Below are 24,831 nucleotides of genomic sequence, written 5' to 3'. Positions count from 1 at the left end.
AAGTAAAAATTCTAGCCCAGGAAGAAAGAAGCATAGTTAAGAAATGGAAGGAGACACGGTTTATAGAAATGGAGGGTAATAAAGCTATGAACTGGAACTCAAAACTGATCATCTACCAACAGTGGAATAGGTTGTTGAAAAAGCTTATAGTATAAGATATGAATACACATATCTATTATATTGTGGTATATATATTGATTGTCTCACACGTGTTTATGTATTTATTAGTCTATAATCGTTATCTCTATATACGTGTGTATATATGTATATATGTTATAGTATATGTATTTATATATAGATATATATGTGGTTGTATAGTATATGAGTATATACTAGGGATAGGCAAAACCGGTTTTTATAAAAACCGGAAACCGGTTTCTAAAAAAACCGAAATCCGAAAAACCGAAATTTCGATTTTCTCCAAAAACCGGATGGATTTTTCGCCGAAACCGGTTTCGGTTTTCTCCAAAACCGGTTCGTTTTCCGCCGAAACCGGTTTCAGTTTTCTTCAAAACCGGTACGGTTTTTACCGGGACCGGTTCGGTTTTTTACCAAAATCGGTTCGGTTTTTCGCCGGAACCGGTTTCGGTTTTTCGGAAGACGGTTTCGGTTTTTTCAGGAATCTGTTACGTTTTTTCCAAAAACCGGTTCGGTTTTTCTCCAAACCCGGTTTCTGTTTTCTCCTAAAACGGTTCGGATTTCTAAAAAAAGTTCGGATTTAGGCGAAACTGGTTTCAAGTTTCTTCAAGCCAGTTTCGTTTCTCACCAGAGTGAAGTTTCGTTTTTCTCCGTAAACCGGATCCGTTTACAACAGATGCAGTTTTTTTAAATATATTGGTTTTTAAGCTTTTTCTGTGTTCTTCAAGTTATGTTAAAAACCTATGCCTCAAAAAGGCATGAAGTTTGAAATCAGTGTTACTACGAGTAGAATCCAACCCGCGGCTACAGATAGAACTTATGTATGCTAGCTTTAGCCTTCTGTTCACTGATCAGGAATATTAATTGCACTACCTAAAATAAATATACAATTAATATTATATATAAATATATATAATATTAATATATTAATATATGTATAATATATATTAATTTATATATTAATATATATAAATTTAATTTATTATACAGTACATACTACATGGATATGTTACTTCAAGTTATCGGGTAAAGAGAAAGATAAAATGCAGTATATGTTGGTTTGGGCTGGCTTCCCCAAGTAAATCATTTTTTAAAAAAATATAAGAATGCTTTGCACTTTGAAATAAATCAAAGTGTAATACAGTATGCATTAATGAACGCACCCTTTTATTAACCTCAAATAAGAGTTGAAATGACGGAGGCAAGTACAGTTAGAAGGAAGTTTGACAGATATATTGCCTTTCACCAACTTCTACAGGGTTTTCAAACCAACACCGACAACGTTTGGGAGATGACCCCTGACACCAAGATGAGACGAATAGTAGACAAACCTGGGTGCCTAAATGCTTCCTTTCGGAGTTATAGGCTGCCGAAAACATGAAAAAATGAACTTTAAAGGTCCATAGCTCCTGAACTATGGGACCTCCTGTAGTCGGGTCAAGACTTCACTTAGGAACTTATATGTGGCCTATTCAAATATACATGTTTCAGAATCCTGGGGCATTTCCGCAACAATTTTTATAGAGATAATTGGTGAGTACTTGAACTTATATGCCTGTAGCCAAACTCCCTCTATAAAAATTATTGGTTGAGTACCTTAGGATTCTGAAACATGCATTTTTGCATACGGCACATATTAGTGCCTAAGTAAAGTCTTGACCCGACAACGGTACGTCCCATAGTTTATGACCTATGGACCTTTAAATTTCATTTTTTCATGTTTTCGGTAGCCTATAACTCCGAAAGGAAGCATTTGTGCGCCCAGGTTGATCTATACTTTTGATCTCATCTTGGTGTCAGGAATCACCTCCCAAACGCTATCGATGTTGTTTTCAAACACCCTATATATTTAGAAGAAACACCAAAAAAGTATTTCACCGAAGATGACATTTTCGTAGTAGCTAGTAGGCAGGAAACTTAATTATATTCGCTTTGCAGATGCTATGGCAAATAAAGTAGTGATGCTACCGAGACCAAGACTTTTATATACCGAGACGAGACAGAGACCGAGATAGACCTCTATAAATCGAGACGAGACTTAGGTCAGTGTCGAAAAATCGGTCTTGTCTCGAATATTGATAGTTATTAAAATTGCTTTTACTCAAAATTTGTTTCGTTGCTGCTAGATAATATGGGAACAGTTGACTCATGTACAGTAGCGTATTTAGGAGTGGTTATCGGACTCAATCCCCTGCAGAAATAAATGTGTGATAATTTCTTCGCATTACACTTACAACACAAATATTTTTACCCGTTTCTCAAGCCTCTCTCGAAACAAAATCCACTGTTGATGTAAATAGCCTTTTCTCTCTCTCTCTCTCTCTCTGTATATATATATATATATATATATATATATATATATATATATATATATATATATATATATATATATATACCTCAATACCGTGACCACTGCCATTACTTGTTTCCGCACATTCTTTCCTAATGCAAGCGTTGCTTGCATTGTTTGCCATCAACATTTCTACTGGAATGAGATGTTTCTTTTTGGCAAGTACGTCGCTTTTTCTTGGAAATTTGTTGCCGAAGACTGACGCATGGTTGAGTGCTGGGAGAGGGATAAATTCTTGCCTTTCGTTGTTGTTCTATCAACACTACGAGGAGATTTCACTTACAGAGCTTATGAATAAATAGAGGGAGAGGAGGGAAGGTCACCTATGAGATGATCACTAATACTAGAGTTTTGGGACTGTGTTTGTTGTTCGTCTGGCAAGTCGGCAGCTGTACATTCAGAAAAGTTCGCTTTCTCCTAAGGAGACCCCTATTTCTTGAATTCTGCCCCAGGCGTCACATTTGCGCTTGTTCGCTGCACACCACCATCTGGAAGGCAGAGTTGAAGAGGGGAAGGGTTTGTTTCGTTATTTCCCAGTTCTTCCAAAGTGATCTTTTATCATTAACATATAGATATTTGAAATTAAGTTAGCAAGTTTTCCATCCTTATTTTCTTCTTGCATGTAGTGGCGGGTCGCGGACATAACCTCACCGAACATAAGTTCACCTATATTAATGCAAAAGCGGACAAAAGTTAACCGGACATAAGCTCACTGTAAATATTCTGGTACATCATCTCTATATTGATTTTAGAAAGGCTTACGACCCGGTTAGAAGAGAAGCATTGTACGACATTCTTACATAATTTGAAATACCGAAGAAGCTAATTAGATTAATTAAGATATGTTTAAATGAATAACAAACTAAAGTACGGGTAGGAAAATTTATATCCACGAGCTTTAACGTCGAGAATGGCCTGAAACAAGGAGATGCGTTGTCGCCATTATTATTCAACTTTGCAAGATAGCAACCAGGGCCTAGAGTTAAATGGGATTCACCAGGTTATGGCGTGTGATGATGTAAATTTAATAGGGGATGATAGGAAAACAGTAGAAGGAAATGCAGAGGTCTTATTAAACGCTTACAGGGTCATAGGTTTAGAAGTAAATGCAGAGAAAACTAAATACATGGAAGTTCGTCAGGATCGTAATACGGCAACTCATGGATGCGTAAAAATATGGAATAATACTTTTGATAAAGTGAATACTTTCAAATATTTGGGATCAATATTAACAGACGAAAACCATATTCACGAATAATTTAATGTCAATTAAAAGCAGGGAATTCGTGTTATTATTCACATCAATATCTCTTGTCGTCGCGAATTCTGTATATATTAATTTGGGTAATGGGCAAATAGCGGCGCGAAAATTGAATTTGGAATAAATATTATCGTCTACGGGAAAAATACGCAAATATGCAAAAATTTAAAAAAAAAACATGAAGTTTGAGTTTTTATTATATTTTTCAATAGTATTTAGTAAGACCTTTAGAAGGAACCTATACTCGCCTTGTGGAAATATACCATTAGCGAACTACAGGTAATCAAATTTGGACCAAGTTGATATTTTAAATATAAAAGCCTAATAAGAGGCTGCTTATCACATAAGACAGATGATCGAGTGGTAAACGCAGTTGTACTGCATGCCAAAGGTTTTGGGATCGAACTCTATTCCCCCTTACGAATTGCTTGTAAAGATAAATAAACCCAATCTTTTAGAGGTTCTAGTAAAAGCTGAAAACTTGACTAGACAATCACGACAGTTTGTCAAACTGAACGAAACGTAGTCTTGAGAATTTCCACTGTTAAGTCCAAACGATGTGAAGCGCTTAGATGGGAATTGCAAGCTACTACTAGAAAAGTACTACTACGTTGAACATCGGTTCAATGGAAAATACGAATTTTTCATTGCTCAAGAAACCAACGATGCTAATTATGGTGATTATAACCAGAAAATAAAACAGATGTAGGTTTATTTGCAAACAAAAACTTAAAATATTGTATTGTGCAAGTTGCGTCAACAATGCAGTTAAACCTCACCACAAAATAAATAAATAAATAAATAAATAAATAAATAATACGGTGAGTTTCGCTAAATGTGAGGTAAACTTTTAAGGTTACACACATGTAATTTGAACCTCTCATTTAAAACAAACGAATACGTATTTCAGCGTTCTTTGATTTTAGTTACGTAGAAGGGATTAAAAAAAGTCAGAATGGTTCGCTAAGATATCCTCCATACGTGGTGTCGTGGAGGCATTTGCAAGTACATTCATACTTCTTTATGCGTTTAAATTTGCTGCTCGTATTATCTCTTAACCTACATGCTCTTAAGCAAGTAGAAAGAAAGTACGAAATAAATTACAAAACTATTTAGAAGCTTCAAAACCGGTTTTATTTGTCTGCAAATTGTGGAGTTTTATGTTGAAAGATACAAAAGTTGTATTAGTTTGTTTTTAAATGTTTATATATACTGTTGGTACACTTTATAAGTTTATTAAGAAGATACATACGTAATAAATATATACTTCAATTCAAAATTTCTACATCTAGAATCAAAGCAAGATAAAAGAACACGCGTTGACATTCACAAAATTTATGAACTCCAAATACATCAAGTTTCTAGAACTCAAAATACATGAAGTTTCTTCATTACAAAGAAATGAAGCTGTTATTTCATTTTATGAAAAAGTTTCTTCCTAAATATTAATGCTGTGCTATGTAATTAGTTATTTTATTTTCAAAAATACTTCACACGGAAAAAATACTCTACAAGAAATTGATAATTATACACAAGTAGTGTACAGCAACCAGATTTCTTAATAAATTTTACAGTCATTCACGAAGATACAATATGAAGCTCTGAAAGTCATTTTTAGACAACTGAGCTTTTGTCCTAAAAATGCACTGATAATGAAAACAAAAACTGCTTCTTTACATATACAAATGTTTTTGTTTGCATGCAAATTTATGATCACAAGCCTGGGAATGTCATTATTTGAAATAATGTATAAATTACATAAACTTACAAAAATTCACCAAAAGAGAAAACTGAAATACATCTCAGAGATTCATGGATATATCATACCTTTATTCTTCTTAACGACATTAGATCAAAAATAGCAAAAGCGCCTTACTAATAGTACTCTTATCTTACTTCACTATCCACTAACGTACCGTATATGCGGCGAAATAATAAAGCCCTTTGCAAACATTTCACATGCATCACATACATCAATAGAACCAAGGACTACACTTCTGTTTACTTACGCAGCGAAAAAAAAGGTGCTGCAGTTCTCACCCTGAGCTTAAACCAAAGTTTGAGATATAAGCTCCCTAAACTTATATTAATATCTGCAGGTGAAGCATTTGCCATCCGCCAATACTAGTCAAACAAAAACAAATACAAACTGCATGTATATGCATTGATTCATTGAGATTGAAAGCGTTAGAAAAGTTAATTGAAATAAGAAAACGTTATGGATGGATATTATTATTTATTATGGGTTTAATTTGTACTTTATGAAAATTACCGTATTCATTATGTATTTTATACATACTTTGTCCCATGTGAATTTAAAATTCAATGCAGAAATCGACGAAATTTCTCGATTAGCGACACTGCTTAAGTAGCATCAACCAAACTACATGCTTCAAATTTCCATATTTTGCTTAAGTTATAAGTTAACGGACAGTTGTAGTATTTTTTTAATGAGGCAAGTTCAAAAATGTTCAGTAACATTCAATTGGAAAATAATAGAATGTTATCAAAAACTAAAGAAAGATATCAAATAATTATATTCATTCACCTAAAATTGAATACTTAACTTACGCCAGTAACGAAACCTACATAAAATAAACCCTAAGGACAACGACTTTCATTAGATAAACACTAGTGAATTCTATCAATTCAAAACAAGAAAAGAAACGTAAGAAAATATACCGAAAGAAAACTTAAAATGGTATTGATTGATATAGCTTAAGAAAAGCTATAAAACTTTCATTAACATAAATTTTACGAGTTGAGTTTGATTGTGAAATCGTGTTTGCATATTGCATTTTAAGCGTTCGAAGCGTTTTTTAATTTAAAATTTAATTCACCAGTGCAACTTGTGCCAACCTATTGTGGTTTGCAAGCGAGTTTTTAGATATTTGTTCAAAAATATTAATATATCTGCATTTTCAGGGAGAAGTCTAGATCTACTGGCAGTAACGATATTACCAGCAAGTGAAAATACTCGTTCAGATTCGTCTGAAGTTGCTGAAATCACCATGATTTTTTTTTAGCAAGACATGCTAACTTTTGAAGCCGATGTTCGTTAAGTTTCCACCATTCAAGGCTGTTGCCACTATGCGAAATACACTGATCTGATTTATAAAGAGTAAGGTCATCTGTTACATTAGGACTTTTTGAACACGATGGAAATATTCCAAGCAAATAGTCTAATGCTGATGGCCCACCGGACGATTGCTGTGATAAATCATCTTCTGATCCTTCAGATTCTACGAGCATATCATGAACCAATCTAAGGATCTTTGTTTGTATTTTAAAATTCAGAAATGGTAATGATTTGTTCTTTGGGTCCAAGAATGTTGCTAAGAGGTAATATTTCAGAACACTATTTGACAAAAGATCTGATGATTCAGAATCGCATAATGCATCGAGCTGAAGACGCTTTCCTAAGTCAACCGATATTGAAGATTTCAAGTTCTTAACAATTTCAGAATCTGAAGAACATTCCGACAGGTGGTTAGAAAAAAGACCATAGCCTAATGGTAAAGCAAAAGAAATGGAACACTTTTGATCACATATAACTGTTGTAGCCATTTGTAGTGGCTTCAGTACTCGAACGATATCTTCCATGATTTGCCACTTGTCTTCAGTTAACTGTAAATTCCTATCATCCATAGGTTTAGTGACATTTCTATCAGAGAACACTGCATTTATTGCTTCTCTTTGTTCCAGCAACCGTTCGATCATCGAATATACACTGTTCCAGCGAGTCTTTGTATATTGAATAAAGCGATGCTTTGGTAACTTCAGAATTTCTTGTTTCTTTTCAAGCGCAACTGAAGCAGTGGTGCTATGTTTGAAGTGCCCTACCACTTTGCTACAGATTGAAATTATATTTGTTACCTCGCTTTTCTCTAAACTGGTAAGTATGGATCGCTGCAATGTATGTGCCAAACATGATACATTGTAAACCGGCAACAAACGTCCAGCATTGATCATATTCGATGCATTGTCGTGAACTAATGCAACTACTTTGTCTTTGATGTACCATTCCTCCATACACAGTTTAATAGCATTAGCTACATTTTCAGCTGTATGTCGTTCTTCTAGTTCAATTGTCTTGAGAACTAAATCTTCTGTACAGAAGTTCTTATACAGAGCATGACATGTCACTGTAATATAAGAATCTGTTGCTCGGGACGTCCATTAAAGCAACTACTTCTGCTTCTTGTAGCCTCTGTTGTACTTGCTCTTTCAGTTCAGAATAAAGAAGCTGCAAGCGTCTCCATAGTGTCCGCCTAGACGGTACGCTATAATTTGGTTCAAGAAAGGACATTAACTCCCGAAACCCTTTTCCTTCAATAAATGAAATTGCGAGTAGATTTGTTACTATCATGTTTGCAATCCTTTTCGCAATCTGTTCTTCATGTTCTGGTGTGCACGGCCGGCTATTTTTAAGATACTTTACTATTGATCTTTGTTCATACGTTCACTTTTTATTGTGTGTTTCAGAACTCTAATTACATCACGCGTTTCGTCATTGGTGACAGTTTCACAGGAAACTTTCACAGTAGTATCTTCTGATATATTTGTGGCCTCAACACAGTCTGATGGTCCAGGAGAATCTTCAGAACTATCCGAATAGGAAGCTTCCACAAAGGTACTGTTGAAAAATAAAATGACACAATATTATGTTTAAGAAAAATCACAATGTACAGGGTGTCCGAGAAGTCCTTCCCTGATTACAGAAATTGATAACTCAGGCTAGAAATAAGATATAAATATGAAACTGGTGTTGAATTGTTTACGAGCTATAAAAGTTTTGGTCACATCAGTACACTTCCACATGAGCACCCTTGGTAGCACGTAGCACATCTAGGCGATATTCAATTTCCATCCACACATTAGCCAACATCACTGGAGGGATCGATACGACTGTGGTTATTCGTTGCTGCAGGGTTTCAAGATCTGGTACACGTGTTCGGTAGACCTCATCCTTGACATAACCCCATAGAAAGAAGTCTAATGGGGTTATGTCAGGAGAGCGTGGAGGCCAAGCTGTTGGTCCATCACGACCAATCCATCGCCCAGGAAATGTCCTATCGAGATAGGCACGGACGTCCAAACCCCAATGACATGGTGCACCGTCTTGCTGAAAAACGACATCGGGGCGATACTGAAGCAGCTGAGGAACAGCATACAGCTGCAACATATCCAGGTACACTGCAGATGTGATGGTATCCTCAGCGAAGAAGAATGTCCCGATAATTCGATCGTGCAATAACGCGCACCAAACATTCACCTTTGGACTGCCTCTGGTGAACTCCCTGACCTCCCTGGGGGTTCTGAACCCCAAATGCGTACATTATGGAGATTCACTACTCCACTGACAAAGAATGTCGCTTCGTCGGAAAAGGCAATTCGTCTGAGATAACCATTATCGTCCTTAATACGTGATAGCATTTCGACCGCAAAGTCATATCGACGTGTACCGTCGTCGGGCGACAAGGCCTGAACGAGTTGCACTTGGTAAGCACGAAACAATAAACGTTTGTGTAAAATGTCATGGATAGAGCTTTTTGGCATCTGTAATTCACGTGAGGCTCTGCGCACCGATTTCTTAGGACGTCTCAGAAAAGACTGCCGCACAGGTTCTTGGTCGACCAGACCTCGGAAGGTCAGCAACCGACCCTGTGTTCTTGAACTTCTCATACCACGCTTTAATGCTCTTGACATCAGGTGGAGTCCTCCCAAATGTTGTCTGGAACTGTCTCTGCACCGTGGTTGGTGATCGTGCCTCATGGTACCACAGGACACACTGTGCATTCTCCTGGTTGGTTGGCATGGCTTCTTGGGCTTTTTACTTACGTACTACAAATCTAAAACAAAAAAATTGAGACTTGGTAAAACAGAACAAACCTAACACAGACAAAAACTTTTATAGTTTGTAAACAATTCAACACCAGTTTCATATTTCTATCTTATTTCTAGCCTGAGTTATCAATTTCTGTAATCAGGGAAGGACTTCTCGGACACCCTGTAATTCTATGAACAAATTAAATATAAACTTGTTTTAAATACAAAAGCAAAGAAATTATGAATATAAGCATTGAAACTTGTTTTAGTGTATTACTATTTTACTCGTCAAGCCACTAAGTGGGTATGCATGGAACAGTTGTTCTGACAAATTTGCCTCAGGAGATTTGTTCGCACTTCCGCTGTCTTGAAATTAGGGTGATGGGAAACTGGATGGCGTTCTGGTCACCAGTATCCTTGTAGTAAGTTATCAGAGAAGCAAAAATATCTTCCATAGAAAAAGAGATTCCATTCCATCTTGCCTAACGATTTACAAGTCACTGATATCTCCAAAAGAAGAATGTCAGCTATTTTAAGTGAGATGGTAATTCACATCTTGCCTAATCTTTTCTCGCCTAAAATGGCGGTAAGATACAAGGAGGGAATTTCTGCACTAAAGAGAGAATTCCTCTACTTGCATTTTAACCAGATATTTTAATCAATATTTTCAATTTCTGTCAACTAAAATATAAATATTTAATAAGTACTATACAACAAGAAAGGATAGGGGAGGGGGACGATGAAGTGGATGTAGTTCACTTTTCGTTGGTTTTGGGAAAACTGGAAGGTGCTTTGCAGTCTGGAGCTAATCAGAAACAGGATAGAAATATACAGTATTTCAAAACAACACTGACAACGTTTGGGAGCAGATTCCTGACACCAAGATAAGACAAAAGGTATAGACCAACCTGGGTGTACAAATACTTCCTTTCGGTACTATTACCAGCAAAAAATCTGTCGGAAGATGCAAAAAAAGCCATAACTCGAGAACAAAATGTCGGACCGAAGTTGGTGGAAAGGGAAAGTTTATTATTTTTAGCCGTAGTTTCCATTAATACGCAACTCGATGTGGTACAGGGCGGGGGAAAGGGTCACCCCAAAGAAATTGAAGAAATCCTGGGATATTTTATTAAACGTTGAGTTAATGACATACGATTAAACTAACTAAAACTAAAGACGATGTTTCAACTGACAAAAGTCTTAGAACGTGGTCCAAGTTACAAGAACCTCGTTAGAATTCGAAAAAGGAAAGATAAGTATATTTGATTGATCTACTTTGTCTCAGTACAGAATTAGCTATCGAGGAAGAACTGAAATTATATGAAATCCAAAACTTTTAAATATTATGTCTTCTAGACTAATGAAGACAGAGAAATCACTCACGGCTATGTGGGTAGCATACGGGACTTTGACATAGGAGACCCGGCTCCGATTCCCGGCAGGAACGCAAGCGGTTTGAATCTCACGTTAATTCGTAGCTCCATGGCTCATGTAACTTTGCTACCGAAGGAATGCTAAACTCAAATCCGATCTATTAATACAGACAGGTAATAGATGGAAGCTAATTAAGTTATTGGAAAATAATTCGTGAAATGAGAATGTAAGTGAAAACAGATAATCCCGAGAAGACTCACTGGTACGATGGTATTCACCACGAACTTTTATAACCTGGGATCTAACGAGGTCCATCTCGTACCAGAAGTAAGCGCTCTATCACTAAGCCATCGTGACCCTACTTTGGAGAAAGCACTATGATTCTGACCGAAGTATCGGTCTAGAAAATATTGTGTGCGATAAACCAATATAACTTACTAGAAGTACAAACAGTCAGAATGTGGAACTTCTTTCGTTCGGGTCGAATGATTTTCGATAAGTACCTCGCATGTGATAAATAATACAAAATAGCAGCAACGTGAGAACAGCAGCCAACAGTTCTGTTCACGAAAACCGAAATTGTTCCAATATTGAACGGAAACAGTGATGAGGATTAATTTCTTTCTATTCATTCTTTATTTGATCATATTAAACACACATATACAGTAATACCATCGAAACAAACTAAACACATGAATAGCTATTAACAACAGGCATATTATTAACCAACTGTTACAAAAAAAAAAAAAAAAAAAAAAAAAAACAAGAACAATTACTAAAGAAAGATCTATATGTATTGTTCGTTCACTCTAGGCCAGGCACGTGAATCGCTAAACCGAATGTACCTACTTCTACACAGTCATAGAACAATTATTATTACTACATAAATTGCTGCTTTTGAGATGACTGAGATATTAACGTTATGACAAATCGAGTTAGTTATTATGTAATACAATCTTACATATAATGCACACTCAATCTCGTACAAGTGTTCTTGTTCGAAAGTGTGTGAAAACCTTGTACGCCTGGCAATATTGGAAGCATGCAGTTCGTATTGTAAACAATAAACAGAGATCGCGAAGACTGTTAGGTTCGCTGGACAGCGTTGTTTTCATGATAAGGCGACAGAAACACCTTGTACTGATTGTAAACAATGGCTGGGAATTTCGATGCGAGTATAGGTGGAAATACTCTCGCCACACTATTGCCTGTTGGTGAAGGTTTGCAATGATGCAAACTGCCAAGTCTAGAATTTCATACTAATTGAACGAGCTTTGAGAAGGATTAGTATGGTGCAATAATTATAAATACTAACAACCATATATTTAAAGTATTAGGAAATAAAGCATGCTGCTGTAAGAAGAATATAATACACATTGAATTACGTGTTCAAAGTACAGTATAAAGCGAATTTTAACATGTAAATATTTTAAAGCAGTACGCATTTACCCTGTTTGGGTGCCCTTACCAGACACTGTCCAACACAAAAAAGGCATTAAAATAGGTAGATCGAGCGTGGGTATGAAACCAGTTCTGGCTGGTATTCCTTATTAAGGTTTTCCTCAGTCCCGCGAGGTGAATGCTTAGACGATAGCTTCTGTAAGACAGCGGCGGATTCAGGACGGACTTCTGGGGGAGGTTTAGTACTGCTACTTAGAGCGACTTTTAAGAGCTCCAAACTCTGGGATGGTTTTTTTAATAAATATATTAAATAAGAAAGTTTTCTCTCCGGGGGTTCCCGATCGTCCCCTGGACCCGCCACTGCTGTAAGGCCCGAATTGGGCCAAACACTGCGGTCCCAGAATTGGCGGGAAATATATTACGCCAGAATGTTGCCAAAACTTCCACAAATATTATGGTGGTGGGTTCCGATATCCCTTTTTCATTTATATGTGTTTAAATTCATTATGAAGTAAATAAAGAAGTGATTCTTTCATTCTCTTTCTTTCTTTCTTCTCATCTTTCTCCTCCTCGCTTTCTTTTCCTCACCTTCTTAAAACCTGAATACTATCCTCCTGTAAGATTGGTTCTCTCCACGACCCAAGGTTTAAAGAGATCAACCTGATATAGTTAACTATTAGCAGAATTGTACCAATATATTCACATTAGAGACAGCGCCGTAACTTAGATTTTTTCTGGGGGGCAAGCATGTATTTGGGCCTCCTAGAAAAAGTTTTTTTCTCATTCTAGGGCCCTCCTCTTTCTATCTTTCTCTTACTATTTATGTCCCCCCGGAGCCTGTGACCCTCCCACACGGCAAGGTCTGCGGGGCCGTAACTTGCGCCCCAGGGCCCCTTCCGCACATGGCAACTTAATTCAGGGGACAATATTGAAAAATCTCAAAAACATACGAATAAATGTTATTTCTAGGACCCCTAATAGTACACATTTTTTACTGAAGTGGGCCCACGACTCACTTTTGTTTTATTTACCTTTTGTGCGCTGCTTTATGTAATGTAGTGAAACTGTTTGATGCTTCATTTATAATTTCATGTTCGTATCGTATATGGATTAAGAAAATTTTGCCGCAAAATGGGCCCCTTCGAACGGCGGGGAACCTCCCTGGGGGGCATTTGTCCCTCCCCTGCCCACACAAGTTACGGGCCCTGATTAGAGAAGAAGTAAACTGTTTCGAAATTTACGCAACTTGCAAATACCAAACCCTACTAGTGCTAAAGTTGATGAGTTAGTGCCGCTGTTACCACTGCGATAAGGGGAAAGAAGGGGAAGGACTGCTAAGATTCGCTAGCCAGCTTTTGTGTCAAAACACAGCGCCAAGCTACAGTAAGCGATTAATATCACAGAACATGGATTATGTGCACAATTCACACAAAATGCGGGAATGTATAATTTCAGTTGGTGTAGCCAAAGGAGGTGTGAACATGGTCGAGAATCCCCTTCATCCTCAGAGACCAATTACCGTTAAGATTAAAAATACCTGTTATCATAAGATTCCAATGTTATAAAAACCTCATCTCCTCCCCCACTCAAAGGTATTGGTTATCCTAGTGATGTACAGTGTGTATCATACGTATACCACATAGATGCTGACCTATGTACATTTGCCTTTTTTCACTATGAGGTACACTTGCGAACAAAATGAAAACAATATATGTTGTTAGGGACCCTCTCAAGAGAAAGCTGGCAAAAAATTGTGGGTGTCCCAGTTAGTCTTCTACTAATTTTTTTGAAAATTTCAACCTCAAAATATTAAAAAAAAAAAAATTTCCGATTTTTCTCTTGTTGAGAACACCTAACATCTTTTTTTTTTCATGCAAATGAGTTGAGCCGTTTAGGAGAGAAAAAAATTCAATTTTCCTTCCCCCGTCCTAACACCCCTCCAAAAGCGCTTGGGGGGCTAAAAATTTTGGAAACCGAGTTTCTCATAAATGTTAATAGATACTGTAAATTTGGTGCGGATATGCTTGTGGAAGCTTTCACATCGTTATTCCGCTAAGCCCTTTTTTCCAAACTAACTGTAACGGTAACGCGTTACAAATTTCTAAGGAATATACATAGTTAGCTTTAGTTTCCTTTGCGTTACATTTCGGACGAGTAACTATAATATGTATGTTTTCCGGAAACAAATCTTTGTTTTCTTTCCTGTTGTAAATCTCTTAGAATGGAGCAATGGAGCATGAACTGTCAGTGACCAACAGTCACCGACACACAAAGAAACAGATAAGATCTTAGGGCCACTTCCTGGTTTCAGAAGTGGAGTATAACCTCAGGGAAATCACGTGTACTGATTGCAGGCCAAGCACCTGGAAGATTTTCTAGTAGATTTTTACAGTTCTAAATCAATACATTCAGTGAGTGAACTGCAAGTGCAATGATAGTCTAGCTTTCCTTAACGAAAATATTTGAAAAAATATTTTTTTTTAAAGCTGAGAATGAGGACATAATTTACAAGTAAAATGTCTGAAGTGTACCGGCGGGAAATATTTATCAATAGGCAGGACTTCGTCTACATATTTGAAGAAACATCTGAAGTTTTTTTAAATTATTATTATTATTTCTAGAGTATACCGAAACAGTACCCACACAAGCATTGCGGATAAAGCTATTGTCCAAATGTTAATAATTTCTTTACACGTTCTCTTACTAATACCATATTAATACTTTCTTCAATACTCCACACTTGCTTAGTGCTATTCTGATTATACTTATAGAGATTTGTTTATATTTATGGAGATAAAAAGAAAAAAAGATTTCATTTTCTCAAGAGATTAAAAAAACGAAATGTATATTGAGTGTAGGTGAAGGAGGAAGTGTCGAAGTAAGTGAAGTAATATGTCGATTGGTTATCATGACAATAATATAGTGATTTTCTACTATATACTCTTTCAACTTGAATAAATAGGTTTTAAGTTAATCATCTAAACGTAAAAACTTTGACGTAAAAAATATTCTAAAATGTTTTATAGCATATGATTATCCTTATAAATTATTAATTAAGAATCGCGGTTAATATATAAAGTGGCGTATTTACGATTTTGTTTCGGGGGGCTTTGCCTGAAAATGTGAAAATTCTGCAAGATATTACATATATTTTACAATAGTAAGTAAGATTTCGGGGGGTCTTAAGCCTGGAAGCCCCCCTAAATACGCCATTGTATATTCTAGAGGTATATGATTTTGTTATATTATTTTTGGGTGATGGAAATTCATATTTATTCGAAGTCAAATTAAAAGACTGAATTGTAGTAGTAATGAAATGTTGTTGTGTTGTACAAACACGTGTATTTGTTTATTTGTTTACTTATGTCAATGGTTAGTAAATGTGTTGAATGTAATTAGTGAATGTTATGGCTAGACGCTAAGTCGTCATTTTATGTGTTTGTTGTGATTTGTAACATTGTGTACGAAATATGAAAAGTCATCAATGTGAAATGATGTATGTAACATTGACACACTTTGACTGTGGCATAACTCTGAGATTTGCTGAAAATTGTTGGTCTGGGAATTTGGTCACGATGTAATTCGGATTGAAACCAATGTTTCACCAATAGCTGAGATAAACAGAAAAATCAACGAAACGAATTCCAGTGTGTCTGGAAAGGAGAACAAAAACCTCTCGTCGGAGAGGATTGTGATCAGAAGGTGAGATATGATCAGAAGTGGAGGATCATAAGAGAGAACCACCTGAGAGCCATTGTAGCTAAGGAGTGAGCTGCAATCCATTCCAGATCGAATAGATCAAGGGAGATCTATTCTTCAACAACTACAACCATAGACTTGGAGTATGGTTGGCATCTAGTCGGTCACTACAGACTACCGGCTATCCAAGCAGAGAGATCCTACATCGTGAAGTATAATCATCCAGTCCAGACACTCATCATAATCAAAGGTATGTGTATCTCAGCTATGTGCGGATTATTCGTGACAGAATTTCTAGATGTTAGCGATATGTGATCTAAATAGTTATACTCAGTCATATATGAACATAGACACCAACACTTTGATAATATTTGAAATAATACTTTTCTTAAATGAAGTTCAACTGTGTAATTTTTCCTCTGAATTCACTTCAACCTACTCATTTCAGACAATGAGTAGTAGCAATCTCCGATCGTTTTAAGTTCGTCGTCCCTATGCAATTTAGGCACAACGTGAGGAGGTTGTTATGGTGGAGGTGCGTTTGGTTCGATCCCTGGTGTGTGCATAAAGCTTGTAGTAATATTATTCACCATTGTTATAGTTAAGTAATTAGTATGATAAGTAATATTCAAGTTCATTTTACGTTCACCATTCGAATAATGCAAAGTTTTGGTTCGGATCTCGACAGGCTTAAAAGTGACTCAATTATTATTTAAGTTAAACAGGTTAACCCTCACCACCCTCTTACACTACGTTATTATATATAAGTTGTTATAAGTTATTATGTATATTAATAACTGACAGAGAATACAGTGTTAACGAGGGCACACAAAGCAAGTAAAGGTATTCAGATAGAAGTCAATGATTTGTTTGGTGTGAGGACGCCTGAGAGACGAAGATATTTTAGTAGTCAGGAAAAAGCCGTGGAACCTGCGAGTCCAAAAATAGTGATAAGCAAAGAATCTGTATTTAATTTTCCGAGCAGTTCTGTGGTAAAATCATTTTCGGAAGATTTTCCTTCCATTTTGAACATAGATAAGAGCTTGATAAAAACTAAAAACGTAAAAATGGCGTCAAATGTAACGTTCTATGCAGATATAAATAAGTTACCTAAATTTGATTTAAAGAACGATGGCGATATTGTTTCTTTCTTCGATGAATTCGACGATGCATGTCAGATGGCAGGTATCTCCGAAAACAAGAGGAAAGAACTTATCCCGAATATTTTTAAAGGAGTTGGGAGACAGTGGATTAAGCTGTTCCTTAAACGTAAGAACGTGTCAGAAATTCAGTACAAAGAATTACAGGCCGAAATTGTGGAAGAGTTTACGAAGTCAAATGTAACACTTGATATTGAGGACCGAATAAGAGAGCGATTGCAACACGAGGACGAAGGAGTCATAAATTATGTGTATGATATGCTTGTCCTATGCGAAAGATTGGATACTAGTATGTCGGACAAGAAGGTCGGGATAATTGTGAGTGGTTTGCACCCGTACTACATGGAAAAAGTAGGGACGGTGGCCTACTCGAGCTTGGATAAATTTGTAGAAGACCTACAAAAAATTGAAAGAAACAAGTGTAAAATTGCAAAACGTGTTAAACGGGAAACAGGGAAAGTGATGATCAAGGATTTAGTTAAAAAGATTCGTGAGCAAGTTGAGGTCGAGGAGCGTGAGTCCGAATTAGATCAAGTAATAGTAAGGAACAGTAAAGATGAGCATAAAGTGAAACAAGAACCGCATAGTTTGACACAGATTGCGGAATTAGAAAAGAAGATTGATAAACTCCAGATTGCGTTGTCAGGGAAAACGCAGGAGGATGAAAAACGGGAAAATCAGAGTAGAAAACAATCGAAAAATCAAAGCTTTAGGAATAATAAGCAATACAGAGGAAATGGTAGGGCCAATTACCGTGGTAATAATAATAGATATTGGACAAATAATAATAATGCAAGAGGTCAGAATAATTTTCGGAATAGTAGAGGAAACAACGGATTTCAGAATAGACGAGGAAATCGAAGCGGGTACTGGCGTGGTAACCGTGGTCGAAGTCAACAGGGAAACTGGCAAAAAGATAGTCATTGTCAGCATTCTTGTTGCCATCAAAATCAGTACTCGAATGATCAAAATTCGCAAAGATTCGTGCAAGTTGTACCTGCACAGGTTAATGGTACAACGTATTACCAACCATTAGGGGCAAGTAATTAAAATAGATAGATCTGTAAATGAGCGAGGCACATTTACAAGTAATAGAAATTATAGGACACGTGACGTAATAGCCTCAGTATTATTAGAGAACAATATAGTATATTTACCATTGGAAATTGAGAATAAACAACTTAAAGCATTGCTGGATAGTGGATCACAAATATCCATTATCAATGAGAAATTAGTCCCGCCGAATGCTAGAGTTATACCTAAACAGACGAAAATACGGGGAATAACACAGAATGTACTGGTGATTAATAAATTGGCAATAGTAAAATTTAAAAATTCTAATCAGACATTCCATCAGGAATTTAGAGTAATAAAAGATTTTCCTTATCAGATGTTGATAGGGAATGATTTTCTAAAGTCGCAAAATTGTCAGATAGATTATGGGAATGGTAAAATTTTAGTACAAAGTTTCGGAAGACCGACACGGAGAAGTGAAATTGATGAGGAACCGAGATCAGTTTCTGATAACATCGCTATTAATGTTAAATCTAGTTTAAGACCAAAATGTGTGTTGGATCATAAAGTAAGATTGTTACCAAGGACTAGAACGACTGTAGAAGCCAATCTAGTAAAATCTTGGGCTAGCAATGAATATCTGTTAGAACCTGATAGGCAATTAGAAAAGCAGTACAATGTGTTTATACCTAGAGCAATCTTATCTAAAGACAATCAAAAGTTAGAGTTAATTAACCCCTCCAACAAAAATATTATGTTGACAAGAAATTTGAAAATTGGCGATGCTGAAGAATGCGTAAGTGTGAGTGAGTTAAGACAGGAAGGTCAGACGGAGGATGAGATAGAAGAAGTGTTAGAGGCACGAAGAAATTATGATAAGGCTAGATTGAAATTTGGTGATAAGACATGACCCGAAATTAAGAAGAAATTAGAAATGTTGTGTTTTGATTATGCGGACGTGTTCGCATGGAAAGAAAACGATCTAGGTCGGGTGAAAGGTGTGGAACATAAGATAGAATTAGAGACAGAAGTTCCTTTCAGGAGACAACAATATCCAATCAGGAGCAGATAAACATCTTACTTGAACAGAATATTATAGAGGAAAGTAACAGTTCTTATAATTACCCTATGCTGTTTGTTAAAAAACCCTCTGGTGCGATAAGAGCTGTACTCTAGTGCCGCCATCTTAACCACCATGTTTGGTTCCATTCAGTGGCGTTACCACCCATATATCAAATCTTAACATGTATGGGGAGTCACTAATTTTTCAGTGTCCTGGATATTAAAAGTGCTTACCATACGGTGTCTATATCGAAGGATTGTAGAAAATACACGGCGTTTAACATCCCTGGCGTCGGTGCTTATCAGAATAGGTTTTGCCTATGGGATACATCCAATCGCCCGCAGTATACACTAAAATCATGGCTATGACACTAGCTAACGTTAGTCCGGAGGCGGTGTCATATTACATGGATGATGTGTTCATTTATGTAAATGAGCAAGAGAAAATGGTGTCAGTTTTGAAGTCCATCTCTCAAAGACTGCGGAAATATGGTTTGAAATTATCCGCCGAGAAATGCCATTTCATGGAAGAAAAAGTTTTGGCACTAGGTCATATAACGAGTGAAGCCGGATATGAGATTAGTCCGAAAGTAATCCAAGCTATAAAAGCATGTAAACCACCGAAAAGCGCAAAAGAACTCAAGTTATTCCTAGGTTTAACGAATTATGTACGGAAATTCTGCAAGGATTATGCAGAAATCTCAGCAATATTCCAGCCATTGCTGAGAAAGAATCACAAGTTCGTCTGGACTGAGGAACACCAGAAAAGCTTTGAGAGATTGAAGAATGCGTTGTTGGATGCACCGTTGCTGGCTCCGTTTCGGGAAAATTTGGAAAGCAGAGTGTATACGGATGCTTCGACCAAGTCCATAGGAGCAGTGTTAATGCAAAAACAAACGAATGAGGAATGGACTCCGATCGCGTACTATAGTAGGGTATTGCGACCTCAGGAAGCAAAAAGACAAATCGTGGAACTAGAAATCCTAGCCGTAGTAAGTGCGTTTAAAGCATTTAATTATTATCTTTATAATAAAGAGTTTGAACTGTTTACAGATTGTCGATGTATAAAGTATTTGCAAACAACACCGAAATTATTAAGTTATAGTTTGGAAATGGCTCAATATCAGTATACACCCGTTCATTGTCCTGGAGAGAAAAATCCCCGATGTGCTTTCTCGGAACACGAATATTCAACCAACAGTAGAAGATATAGATTTAGACGCTTTGCCGATTAATACCGAAGATCTTGAAGTGAACATTACATTTGATGATAATGTAGATGTAGCCGAACTTCAAAGAAAAGACTCATTCTTTGAACAAATTATGAATGAGATCGAACATCCGGAAGTAGCTGATGCTAAGGCAGAGAAGCAGGCACGTTGGTATGTTGTTAAAGAAGGAAAACTGTATAGGACACAAAGAATGGCAAGTGGTAAGAAGTTTCTCTTGTGCATTCCTTTCGCGTTAAGAGAGCAAGTTTTCAAAAACTTTCATTGCTCAATTTACGGTGGAGGTCATTACTCCTACACCAAATGTTACAATAGAGCACTCAAGTCAATCTATTTCCCTAACATGAAGAAGTTTTTCCAGGAGAAGGTCAGCCAATGTGTAAGCTGCCAGATTCAAAAACGAAAGGCAGGTCGAACGCCATTACACCCGCAAACATACCCAAGTTATATGCCGTTCCAATACGTAACGATGGACGAGATCGGGCCATTTAAACGTTCGAAGAACCATCGAAACAAGTAGGTCATTGTGTTTGTTGACAGTGCGACGAGGTATGTGATTGCGAAAGCAGTTCCAGCAATAACATCTGAGATCATAGCGGAGGTAATTTTCGAGGAATCAATCACTAAGCATGGGATTCCCGAAGTTTTAGCTATGGATAGGCATAGCACCCACCGAAGCAAAGTGATGGAGGAACTGGCTGAACGTTTTGGAATGAAATTAAACCTCGCCAACACTAATGCACATTATAGTATAGGGACAACGGAACGCGCCATAGGATCCATACAACAGGTGATGAAACACTAGATAGACAGAGAGTTCACGAATTGGGATGAGATTCTACCTTGTATAGTATTCACTATGAACACTCAAGTTCATGATGGGACAAGACATTCGCCATATTATCTACTGACAGGACGTGAACCCAGAACGTTCCTAGAACAAGATCTGGACATTCCCTGTGAGTATATTGAGAACGATGTGCGAATTAAGGCTGTCAAGGAAGCAAGGAAAGTAGCATATCAAAATTTACAGAAACGTTTCAGGTCACAGAAGAAGCAGATTGAGAAGAAATTTTCTCAACCCAACTTCGACATTGGACAAAAAGTGTGGATAAGAGAAATGCCAAGAGCTGGCATTCCTGCATGTTTTGGAGGAAGGTTCAACACTCGTGGTATTATTTTGGAGCGGATGAATAATAATTCTTATAAAGTACAGTACGAGACAAAAAGGGTCAAGAAAAAGTGCATACGGTTGACATCCGACGTTTAGAACCGTTTTTGGACCAAACGATGGAGAGTCTGACAAGGAAGGGTATGATTTGAATTCAGACAGCGACGTCTAAGAAAAAACACGTGAAAATGAACCGTAGGTTTTACTGACTCAAGTACAACAATAGTTAACGATTGTTGAGACGAAAACGAAAATAAAATAAAATAAAGTTTTATAAGTTTAATTTTTTTAATAGGTGATCTGTAAGCAAACTGTTTCTGGCAGTGGACGGCGAGTTGGAGCGCCGTTTATCATTCAAAGTCCATCCGAAACCGAAGGAAATGTCGGTTTCAATCAGAAAACCCTCAACTGGTAAATATGTTTTATTTACAGAATTTAAAGTTGTTAGGAATATAGAGTATTTTTTAATTAGAGATTTCATAAGTATATTTGTATAGTAAATTGTCCAAGGTACGCATACAACATAAATAAAGTAAATTAAAACACGATAAAAAAATCAATAAATGAACATAAGTAATATCTAAATAAAAGATTTAAAATTTATTATAATAAATAAAATAAATTCAATATGTAGAAAAGAATAAGTAATTTTAGGTTTCAATTATTTACAGTAAACACCATGTTGAAGATTATAATTTTGGGATTGCTAATGATGAACATGTGCATAGCAGAAGATAATCATCAGCAGATTACGTTGCCGGAGATTGGGTTAGCGTTAATGCAGAACGCATATGCCGTGCACGCAACAAACATGGTGTACACAACTGTAAAATTACATTTAAATGTTCAAGAATCTGTGCCGGTACATGATAAGTGTACCAATGCATACAACATTCTTAATGAATATGCAATGAAAGAAAAAGAATTTAGGCGAAATATTGTGAATTTGTTACCTTGTCATTTTGTGTATGAAAATGGCAAGACTAACTGTAGTCATAATCATAGGAGAACTAGTAATACCAACTAAACAAATAGTGCAAGTTCGGAATAAATACATTAAATTAATTGGTAACTGGACAGAGAAACAAGTTAATTTTTCTTTACTTACACAAGAGTTGAATGGATTACCGGAAAAGCTATTGAAATTAAAAGTCGATACAACAATCGCTGAGCTACATTTAAAAACGGATTATATTATGTATGTAATAGGTGTGATCATCATAGCTTTAATATCAACAACTACATTGCTTGTAATATTGTATTGTAGACTTTACAAGTCAATTCGGCAATATAAAATTCAAAATCAAGAATAATATTAATAATAAAAATAAACTAATAATAATAAAGTAAAGTGTATGATGTAAAACCATGTTGTATGTGCCTTGGGTTGGAAAAAAAGTTTTACATTTAGTGGTATGGAGAAGAAAACTATTTAAAAAAAGAAATTCAATGTCGGAATGAAAACCTGGAAAAGAATCACTTTATTAGTATATTAAACAATTGGTAAATGAGTATAAATACTTAACAAGCGAATGTGGTAGACATGAGTCGATAAGCCTAGGTAATAGATTCCTAGACTAACTAGGGTCAGACTATCCATTGGCGAAACGAAGAAGCTATTTGTACGGAAAATGTCGCGCGAAAATAGAACAACAAAACTCGGTATTTTGGTAATGCAAGAAAAGCAGGAAGAATAAAACTAGTAATAGGATATCATAGATAAAAAATAGATAACATGCAAATAGATAATGACTAAGCTCAATAAAATCAAAACATCAGTGAGATCAATAGCTGAAAGCTATGTGAACGTCGAAAACAAGAAATTAATGTCTATTAAAATAAGGATAGAAGCTTGATAAATAGATAAATACCCTAACAGCACAAAATCTTCCCTAGGATGTCCCATGGCCCTCCCGCCCGGGAAAACGGGACTATCCCGGGACGATCCTATAGGACTCCTGCGACATCCATGGGACTGACACGCGAATTCCAGATGTCCGCGTTTGTCCCGGGAAACGGGACGACCCGTGGGACTCCAGCGGGAGTCATGCAGGAAGAATCCCGTAGGAAACCAGAGGATATCCTCAGGCAGAACCACGTACGCGAATGGGATAATCCCGGGACGATCCCGTGGGACTCCTGAGACATCCGTGAAATCCTGATGAGAATCCTACGGGATTTCAAACGGAAGCTCATGTGTAACCGTGTAGCATTGCACCAGAAATGACGATGTGAATCTATTGACTGTTTTTAGGCTCTGGTTTCAGATTTGCAAACACAATGTACAGTGCAAATCAAACAGAATATGTGTTATTTCACGTGTAGCTACTTGAGAGGCGCCTTTGAAAAGCCAGAGCCTAAAAATAACCAATAGCTTCACTCTGTAATTACCGATAGAGCTATCGTGCAATACCACAGGGTGGCCTGTACTTGAACTTCCGCTTCAAAGTCCCAGTGAGTCCCGTCAGGTACATATTTATAGGCTATAGGCAGTGGCGTATTTACGATTTTGTTTCGGGAGGGGCTTTGCTATCTTTCGGGGGGGCTTTCCCTGGAAATGTGAAAATTCTGCAAGATATTTCATTTACTTTACTATACTAAGTAAGATTTCGGGGGGGAGGCTTAAGCCCGGAAGCCACCCCCCTAAATACGCCACTGGCTATAGGTAAACATTTCAAAAGCAAATGTTTGACTCATTGACTTGCACTCTCTATTATCGCAGTAACGTTTCCAATGATATTAGCTATGGTTAGGTATATTTAAATTTCGTGAGAAAATATATCAATTGGTGCCTTTGGAAAATCTCCTTGTTGGCGGGATAAACTGCAAAATGTAGCCAGTGGATGCTTGACGCCACATTGTATCATCATCAAATCCTTCAGACGTCTTCCTTGTGACAAAGTGATCTGTACGATCCAACATAGTCATATATGGGACTATGCGAAATAAGAGCGAAGATGTAGCTATTTACAATATATAAGTTATCTGCATATAGTATTTTTCCACATTACTTGTAATAATAACTAACTTAGTGTTGTTCAGCTGTAAATTTCTCCTCAAGGGATAGAAAGAAAATAAGAATGGAACATGATTCAACTAGGGAAAAAAAACTGCCTTTTCTGAAACATGAACCTAACTAATCA

The 24,831-nt window shown here is 36.7% G+C and overlaps 1 protein-coding gene across 1 annotated transcript; it reads right to left on the bottom strand.

Moving 5' to 3' along the window:
* Positions 1-6,755: 6,755 nt before the first annotated feature.
* LOC145675284 (E3 SUMO-protein ligase ZBED1-like) lies at positions 6,756-16,136 on the bottom strand. The gene is made up of 3 exons (XM_081745669.1): positions 16,027-16,136; positions 8,247-8,385; positions 6,756-7,871 (listed from the first exon to the last, which is right to left on the bottom strand). Exons 1-3 carry the CDS (start codon positions 16,134-16,136, stop codon positions 6,756-6,758), a joined length of 1,365 nt encoding a protein of 454 aa, XP_081601795.1.
* Positions 16,137-24,831: the final 8,695 nt, after the last annotated feature.

Source organism: Thermobia domestica, chromosome 18 (assembly GCF_964235325.1).
Source record: "Thermobia domestica chromosome 18, izTheDome1.hap1.1, whole genome shotgun sequence".
Lineage (NCBI taxonomy): Eukaryota > Metazoa > Arthropoda > Insecta > Zygentoma > Lepismatidae > Thermobia > Thermobia domestica.
The sequence above is the reverse complement of the archived record's forward strand: the minus strand, read 5'-3'. Positions and strand labels throughout refer to the sequence as shown.